Source organism: Palaemon carinicauda, chromosome 39, assembly GCF_036898095.1.
Source record: "Palaemon carinicauda isolate YSFRI2023 chromosome 39, ASM3689809v2, whole genome shotgun sequence".
Lineage (NCBI taxonomy): Eukaryota > Metazoa > Arthropoda > Malacostraca > Decapoda > Palaemonidae > Palaemon > Palaemon carinicauda.
Window position 1 is genome coordinate 48,304,952 of NC_090763.1, and position 10,000 is coordinate 48,314,951.

At 33.5% G+C, this 10,000-nt stretch overlaps 1 protein-coding gene across 1 annotated transcript in view; it reads right to left on the reverse strand.

The window, feature by feature from the left end:
• Positions 1-997: 997 nt before the first annotated feature.
• LOC137631172 (pantetheinase-like) overlaps positions 998-10,000 on the reverse strand; it is a 16,888-nt gene continuing 7,885 nt past the window's right edge. Inside the window, exons 4-8 of the mRNA XM_068362889.1 lie at positions 8,071-8,226; positions 6,897-7,096; positions 4,957-5,062; positions 4,237-4,348; positions 998-2,330 (exon numbers count right to left, since the gene is read on the reverse strand). Of these exons, the coding sequence (XP_068218990.1) occupies positions 1,462-2,330; positions 4,237-4,348; positions 4,957-5,062; positions 6,897-7,096; positions 8,071-8,226 (1,443 nt within the window). The 3' untranslated portion in view covers positions 998-1,461. The remainder of the gene's footprint in view (positions 2,331-4,236; positions 4,349-4,956; positions 5,063-6,896; positions 7,097-8,070; positions 8,227-10,000) is intronic.

Below are 10,000 nucleotides of genomic sequence, written 5' to 3' on the forward strand. Positions count from 1 at the left end.
TGAACTATCACATGAGGTTAGGCTCAAGATAAATAGAAGGAAGACAGAGATGATGAGAACGGAGTATGCAATGGAATATGAAATATCTTTAGAATGAGAAAGGATTTATGAGGTGGAATCATTTGAATATTTAGGAACTATGATCTCTACTACAGGATCTTTAGGATTTAAGTTTAATGAAAAAATAAAAAAAGCAAATCAGACAAGGGCTAGGTTGAATAAAATTTGGAAATCAAATCGCCTGAAATTACATCACATAAGAAATCAGGCTATATCAGATTGGTGATATTAGTGTTACTGTATGGACATGAATCGTGGTATAACAATGAAACAATATCCAACAGATTTAGTAGATTTGAGAACAAAGCTCTCAGAAGGATATTGGGAGTTGAATAGCATGACATAATTAGAAATGAAACTATAAGAGAGAGTACTCGAGTGCCATATGTGGATGAGATCATAGTAGGTAGGGGTAGATGGAGATGGTTTGGGCATGCTCTTCGCACTCCCCAAGAGAGATTAGTTCACCAAACTTTCAATTGGGCTCTACAAGGCACTAGAAGAGTTGGAAGACACAGGGCTACATGGCTGAGGACTATGAAACGTGAAGTATCAGATGATGAACGGAGAAGTATTGAATTAAAAGCTCAAAATAGAGACAACTGGAGAAATCTAACCGAGGCCCTTTGCGTCATAAGGCGTAGGAGGAGATGATATATATATATATATATATATATATATATATATATATATATATATATATATATATATATATATATATACTGTATATATATATATGTGTGTATATATATGTATATATATATATATATATATATATATATATATATATATATATATATATATATAGAGAGAGAGAGAGAGAGAGAGAGAGAGAGAGAGAGAGAGAGAGAGAGAGAGAGAGAGAGAGAGAGAGAACACCACTCATTAAAAATAACATTGATTTAAGAAATATTGAAGAGGATTAAATAAGATGAGATGATAATTAAATCTTTATTTTTCCAATATAAAACTCAACGAAGTATATCACTGCTGCTTCACTCAGGTACTGCTGAATTTTCTTCGCTGTAATATACAGATTCAGTGTTGCCGCCTTGGTCACACTCATTTAGGGTTAATGTAGTGTTGCCATTGTAGCCTCAAAGAATTTCCGCAAGCGCTTCTCCATGTTTTCAAGCAACTCATAATCACCTTCGGAGTTGACTCTTAGCAGAAGGACATTCGATTTTATTTTATTATTCAAAGATGAAATCGAAAAATCGTAATTTATATATATCTTATTTATGGTAATATTGGTTTCATTATCAAAATATAATTATCAAATATCAAAGCAATATTACAGTTTTTTTTTTCTTAAATTTAGTAGCAGTCAGAGTGACCACAGCGAGAGGCTAGATATTATTATTTGATCACGTTCTGAGAAAAGAAAAACACAAAACGGTATCACTCCAGCCCATCCATATCATCGTACAAGCGGCTGAAGATTGTGCAGCTCAGCATATCTGTTACTGGGCCATTCGTGGATAAAATGAACCTCTGTTCGTCGGTTGTGAAATTATAAAGACTATTGTCAAGGACACTAAGATTTCGGTCAACTACACCTGGATACACAAAGGTCGTGTTGAAGACCCCCTCTAGCGTCAATGCTCCAAACGTATCAGTTTCTGGAAGTCCTTCTTCGATGTATGAACAAGTAGTCACGTCATCCGTTTGGCACCAAAGAACAGAACACACCTCTGAATAGAGGTGGAACCCTAATTCTTTCACTAAAAGTCCACTGAAGGCTACAAGACTGTAGTTAAGTTTCCCAGTTGGATGGTAGGTCAGGCGGCAGCAGAAATCGTCATTGTGGCATGCCACAGCTTCAAGGACATCACCTGACGACCCATCGCCGTGCTCAAGCGGCACGTTGGTATATTCTGAAATGTCGTCATAATAAAACTTGCGTTTCCTGTTCGCCTGAGAGTCAGGTTCTTCTTTTCCCTTCAGCAGTTCGTGATTTGCAACTGTTCTGGGCTTTCTGGAAGTGTTTCCAAGAGGCACAGATGCCTTTCCCTTGAGCATTTCGTGATTTGCGACTGTTCCAGACATTCTGGAAGTGCTCCCGAGAGCCACGTCTACAGACGCCACAGTATCTACCTCTGAAACTAAAAGCCTCGTACCGGATTCCGGATCAGCAAGGTAGTTGAATTCCAGATCTGTTGCGCCACGGAAAATCCCAGAGCCCAGCTTCGCCTTTTCGGGGTAGTGAAACCCGGCGACCAAAAGGTTTAGGCCCAAGCCTCGACTTAATGAGTTCTGGACGTTACTTGCTGCAAGAAAGTTACAATTAGTATATATATATATATATATATATATATATATATATATATATATATATATATATATATATATATATATATATATATATATATATATATATATATATAAAGCAAATCAGACAAATCAGACAATGGCTAGGTTAAGTAAAATTCTTAAATCAAATCGCCTGAAATTACATAAATATCAAGCTATATATCTATTTAGCGAGATCAGTATTACTTTGTGAACATGAGACATAGTATAACAATGAAACAATAGCCAGCAGATTTAATAGATTTGAGAACAAAGTCCTCAGGATAATGTTGGGAGTTCAATGGCAGGATAGGATTAGAAATGAAACGATAAAAGAGATTAATCGAATGCCATATGAGGATGAGATCATGGCGAGGGGTAAATGGAAATGGTTTGGAAATGCTCTTCGCATTCCCAAAGAGATTAGTTCACCAAACGTTTAACCCCAAGGCTCTAGAAGAGTTGGAAGACCCAGGGCTACATGTTTGAGGACTAGGAAGCGTGAAGTAGGAGATGATGAATAGAGAAGTTTTGATTAATAAGCTCAAGATAGAGACAACTGGCGGAATCTAAGCGAGGTCAATAGGCATAGGAGGCGATGATGATGATGATGATGATATATATAAATATATATATATATATATATATATATATATATATATATATATATATATATATATATATATATATATATATATATATATATATATATATATATATATTATTCTCATCATTATTAATTCTATAGCTCTTTGAGTTCTAGCTATGTTCTAAAGCTTTAATAAGGCTCCAAGTTCACCGTGGATGCGAAAGCAAACTAGAGTAGAGGATAGGTTAACAATATGTGATAGATAGAACGACATATAATAGATGGACAAGAAGAACTATAGACTGGGTCCCTAGAGATTGCAAATGAAGCAGGGGAAGGAAGAGAGCCTTGTTATTATTGAACTACGTATGTGGCCTCGAATGTTTTATTTCTCTTCATCTTAAACTCCTGGGCCCGGGCTGGAATCGATCTGCTGCCATGCAAATGCTAGGCAAACACGTTACCACTGTATTAGCCAGGAGGCTGATGGTTCTATACCAATCGTGTGTCACACACGATCGTACATAGTTCATTTTGTGTATATATTATCCTTGTATCTTCGCTCTTCCCTCGCACTAAAAATAACCCGAATAAACATGACTGTTTTTCTCATCGGTAACGGTGTCTGTTTTTGAACATGAAAATTCTTGTTGCTTTGAGCTTTTGTATATAAAGGAGAGTGTTCTATAATAAACTTCATCATCCAAATAAATTAATACATTGGTTAATTAGTGGCTCCAGAGACTCTTGGGATTCTTCGTTCAATTTGTCAGTTTCTCAGCTCAAATTTAACTTCTTTTATCTTTTATAGCCATCAAAAAAATCCCAATGGTCTAAGATTCTATTTATTTATTTCCTTATTTCGTTTCCTCACTGGGCTATTTTTCCCTGTTGGAGCCCTTGGGCTTATAGCTTGCCTTTCCAACTAGGGTTGTAGCATAATTAGTAATAATAATAATAATAATAATAATAATAATAATAGCAGATTATTTTTATCAATATTCATCGATAATTGCATTATTTCCATCTTTCCCCATCTCTTCCCTTAACATTTCCTGTACATCCCTTCTTTTCGTTCATTTAATTTAATTTTATCTTTTTTTTTTGAATTTTTTTTTTTCTTTTTTTTTTTTTTTTTTTTTTTTTTGCTAATCTCAGTTGCTTTCATACTGTCTTTGAGTCACAACCTTCTCTCGGCCCGTTACAGTTCCTAAATATCTGAAAGAGTTTGAGTTTATGATACAGCAGGTAAACACCACGTGCATGCGCATGGTGTATTCTTTTCAAAGTATTACCTAGAAAGAAAGGAAGAACATCGAACCAAGCTGTGCTCATGATGGCGTCTTGAATCCCATAGGTCACGTGATTGTAGACTGCTGGGCGATAAAAGGCTATATCGAAGCAAACCTGAAATGTGGAAGATGCAGAGCTGAAATACAACTTGCTTCCGTGTGTGCAATTATGAAAATATTTCTGAAATTAAAAGATGTATATATATATATATATATATATATATATATATATATATATATATATATATATATATATATATATATATATATATATATACAGTATACATATGTATATATGTATACTGTATATATATATATATATATATATATATATATATATATATATGCATATATATATACAGTATACATATATATATATATATATATATATATATATATATATATATATATATATATATATATATATATATTTATATATATATATATATATATATGTATACTATATACATATATATACATATATATCTATATATATATATATATATATATATATATATATATATATATATATATATATATATATATATATATATATATATACTGTATGTAGGTGAATGTACCATCAGGTAAACTTGTCATTAATGACGTACATTACAGTACATATCAAATGAGAAAAGACCTAATGTGAATATGCACAGACATCTCTCTCTCTCTCTCTCTCTCTCTCTCTCTCTCTCTCTCTCTCTCTCTCTCTCTCCTCACCAGCAGTGTGAAGGTGACACCGAAGTCAGTCGTGAAAATAGCGGTCTCATCAGGATCCATACCCGGATGGAAGACAGGTTCCAGGAAAAGATTTTTCTTTCTATATCTGCAAAGGAAAAAAAAATACCATTCATAACATGTTTATTGATTCGAGAGGTCTCTGGAATAGACATTTTAGCAGATGCTGGACTAACTGAAACATGGAGATTTATCTTTCTATTTCTACAAATGAGAAATTTCACTCATAACATATTTATTGATTCGGGAGGTCTTTGGAATAGGAATTTTAGCAGATGTTAGACAAACGGAAACATGGAGATTGTTATTTCCATATCTGCAAAGGAGAAAAAAAATATTCATAACCTATTTGTTCATTTAAGAGGCCTTTTTATTTCTATATCTGCAAATGAGAAATTACACTCATAACATTTTTATTGATTCGAAATGTCTTTGGAATAGGAATTTTAGCAGATGTTAGACAAACGGAAACATGGAGATTGTTATTTCCATATCTGCAAAGGAGAAAAAAAATATTCATAACCTATTTGTTCATTTAAGAGGCCTTTTTATTTCTATATCTGCAAATGAGAAATTACACTCATAACATTTTTATTGATTCGAAAGGTCTTTGGAATAGGAATTTTAGCAGATGTTAGACAAACGGAAACTGGGACAATGATTGGCCATCCGAAATAACTGATAAGAACACTCATGATATACGATTACGATTTGACAACATCTCTCTTATCATACTTTCCACCTGTCATATTTGATAAGCCCAGGTACGGATAGCTTGAGTATCTTATCTCCTGATAAGCCTATAGTCTAGACTAAGGAACAGCTTCTAGAATATTGTGTAACAATGAGCCTTATGCATTGGATAGTAAAGTCTTGGAAGATCTGAATGTAAAGTATTGTCAGGATAATGAACTAAATGAGAGACAGTGTCAGATATTAATACCAAGATCATGAATAATAAATTGAATGTATTGCAAGTTTTTGTACAATAAACTAAGATGAGATTTAGCAGCTGAAGACCTGATAGGAAACAATACTCGAAACAAGGCAGAATGAAAGAATTAAAATATTTCTTCTAAAATGATTGTTCACCAAAAAATCTTAAAAAAAAAAAAAAAAAACTTTCTTAAGCCAAGTTTTGTACAATTGAAGAAGAAGCAGACTGATTATGTTTCTCAAAAGTAAATTTACTATCAAGAATCACACCTAGAATTTTAAAGTTGTGTAGGATTACAGAGAATGAGAAATGCAGGGATCTGGATATTTCAGAGCCACTATAACCTCGATCTCTTACATCCATAGTTCCAGTTTGGTTAGGGTTCAAATTCATACTCCATAATTTGCAATATACACTAGCTTCAGCTACATCTCTATTAAGGGCTTCAGCAATCCCAGATATGCATTCAGGATATGGAATTGAGGCAAAGAGAGTACCATCATCTGCATATGCAGCGAACTTGTTTTCTTGGCCAAATCACATATCGTAATTCAGGTATGGAGCAACAAAAAGATTTTACAACCATGTGGTATACGCTGAACAATTTTTTCCAATTAGTGTATGCGACCTGTCTAAAATGACGGCTAAAAAGAGTGATAGGCACACACACTACTCAGTGCGACCGGAAATATAAATAGGGCATATATATATATATATATATATATATATATATATATATATATATATATATATATATATATATATATATATATATATATATATATATATATATACATACATATATATATATATATGTATATATATATATATATATATATATATATATATATATATGTGTGTGTGTGTGTGTGTGCGTGTGTGCACGCGCGTGTCCATAAGGGCGATCGACTATTGGTCAGCTGTGTCCCAAAATAAAAAATTTTAACCTAACATTATTACTTCGAGAATAGCATTTGCTTTTTACCTGGCGATAACAGCTCCATCTCTATCGAAAACCACCTGGGTGTTGTAATACACGTAACCGTACGCGGGGCAATGCCCTGAGGTATCTAAGGTGTTGTTGTAGGGATTTCGGACATTGGGAGAGCAGGGGGCCGCTTCTCCCACATCCACAACCACATACATGGCATTCTCCTTGGCGGTGCAGCTCATATCCTGCGCGACCTGCGAAGATAGCAACATTCTAATTGGTTTCTGCTATGTCAGTTCGTGAGATAGATGTAATGAGGATTCAGTTTAAGGACGAAGTCAGGAAGGATAGAGTCCTTATCATGGCAATGATATGAATGAATAAAGTCAGTTACTCAAAGTGCAGAATACAAAATGGTAATTGTCAAAAATTATATTTTTCATTCGTGACATTACCAAAATAAGGATTAGATTAGATGGTACATCACAAGTTCTGTTTTAAAGGTTTAAGGTTTAAAGGCCGCTCATGAATGGCAGAACAAGGGACAGTGGCATTGCTATAACAAGCTGGACAATGTCCTAGAGACTGACCATATATACATATGATCAGCGCCCAAGCCCCCTCTCCATCCAAGCTCGGACCAGGGAGGCTAGACAATGTCCTAGAGACTGACCATATATCCATATGATCAGCGCCTAAGCCCCCTCTCCATCCAAGCTCGGACCAGGGAGGCTAGACAATGTCCTAGAGACTGACCATATATACACATGATCAGCGCCCAAGCCCCCTCTCCATCCAAGCTCGGACCAGGGAGGCTAGACAATGTCCTAGAGACTGACCATATATACATATGATCAGCGCCCAAGCCCTTCTCCATCCAAGCTCGGACCAGGGAGGCTAGACAATGTCCTAGAGACTGACCATATATACATGTGACCAGCGCCCAAGCCCCCTCTCCATCCAAGCTCGGACCAGGGAGGCTAGACAATGTCCTAGAGACTGACCATATATACATATGACCAGCGCCCAAGCCCCCTCTCCATCCAAGCTCGGACCAGGGAGGCTAGACAATGTCCTAGAGACTGACCATATATCCATATGATCAGCGCCCAAGCCCCCTCTCCACCCAAGCTCGGAACAGGGAGGGCTACTGATTGCTGCTGAAGATAAAAAAAAAAAAAAAAAAAAAAAAAAAAAAAAAAAACTCTTTCAGAGGGAGGCTACTAACAACAACATTTGGTGGGTCCACTGGTGTGGTGCAGGGCACGATCCGAAGGTCCGGATCCGGAATGAACTGCAGCAAAGAGAAGAATTCCTGCGGTTTCACAAACTGGAATTCCAAGCCCATGAGGCCATACTCCGGTGTGACTAGGATATCCACGCCCTTGAGGATGAAAAAAAAATAGAATATTACAATATTTGTGTATTACTGTTAGTTCATTCAATATTTTTCAATTTATTACAAATTTATTTGTGAAGTCCAGTTTAAGTTTTAGAGTTTAGATATTTCTCAATTAATTAGATATTTACTTTTAAAGTTAAAATTAACTTTTTGGATTTCAATTTTTTTCAATTCATTATATATTTACTTTTGACGTCTAATTTAACTTTTTGAGTTTAGATATTTCTCAATTAATTAGATATTTACTTTTAAAGTTAAAATTAACTTTTTGGATTTCAATTTTTTTCAATTCATTACTTATCTACTTTTGAAGTCCAATTTAACTTTTTGAGTTTAGGTAATTCTCAATTAATTACATATTTAATTTTGAAGTCTAACTTAACTTTCTAAGTTTAGATATTTCTCAATTAATTAGATATTTACTTTTAAAGTCAAAACTAACTTTTTGAGTTTAGGTATTTTTCATTAATTACATATTTACTTTTAAAGTCAAAATTAACTTTTTGAATTTCAATATTTTTCAATTCATTACATATTTACTTTTTAAGTCATATCCAAATGTTTGAGTCTCAATATTTTTCAATTCATCATATGATTAATTTTGAAGTCCAACTTCACATTTTGTGTTTTAATATTTTCCATTTTATTACTTTTTAAGTCAAATTATGTTTTTTGAGTATCAATATTTATCAGTTCGGTACTTTTTAAGTCAATTTTTACTTTTTGATTCTCAATATTTTTTTTTTTCACTTCATTACATATTTACTTCCTATGTCCAATTTAACTTTTTGAGTATTAATATTTTACAACTTATTGCATAATTATTTTTGTTTAAGTCCAATTTAATTCTTTAAATATTGAAACTTAAAAAGTTGAGTCTCAATATTTTTCAATTCATTACATATTCTTTTTTAAAGTAAAATTTAACTTTTTGAATCTCGGATTAATTTCTTCAAATTCTAATCTACTTTTCAATTTTTACTTTCACTTTCTACTATTGTGAAATTTGGTTGCATTGAATAATCACTAAAATGTTTCATTTTTGAAGTAAAATTTAATTTTTTGAATCTCGGATAAATTTCTTCAAATTCCAATCTACTTTTCAATTTTAACGTTTACTTTCTACTATTGTGAAATTTGGCTGCATTGAATAATCATTAAAATGTTTTCACTATTATGAAAATGGAAAATCTTTCTCTATATTAACTAGAAACCATTATCAGTTATATCGTAACAACAGCTGCTGCATTTACTCCAGGAACAATGTCATCCTTTTGTTACCATCCCACTAAGATAAAATTTCGTTTTTTTTTTTTTTTTCAGAATAGATTTAGATTATGTACAAATTACTGATATCATCTGAGGTTCCGTACATTTTTTACCGGGAACGTCTTTTTTTTTTTTTTTTTTTTTTTTTTTTTTTTTTTTTTTTATACTGATATCACCTGAGGTTCCGTACATCTTTTACCGGGAACATGATCACCAAGACGTAACCCGCAACTATGCTGTTTAAAGGTCGTTCATGAGTGGCAAGGGGCAAATGGCATTGGCATCCTAGACTGGATGATAGTTTTGTTAAAGTTTTTATTGTTTATATAGGAGATATTCATTTTGATGTTGTTACTCTTCCTGAAATATTTTATTTTCCTTTTTTCCTTTCCTCGCTGAGCTATTTTCCCTGTTGGAGACCCTGGGCTTATAGCATCCTGCTGTTCCAACTGGGGTTGTAGCTTAGCAAATAATAATAATAATAATG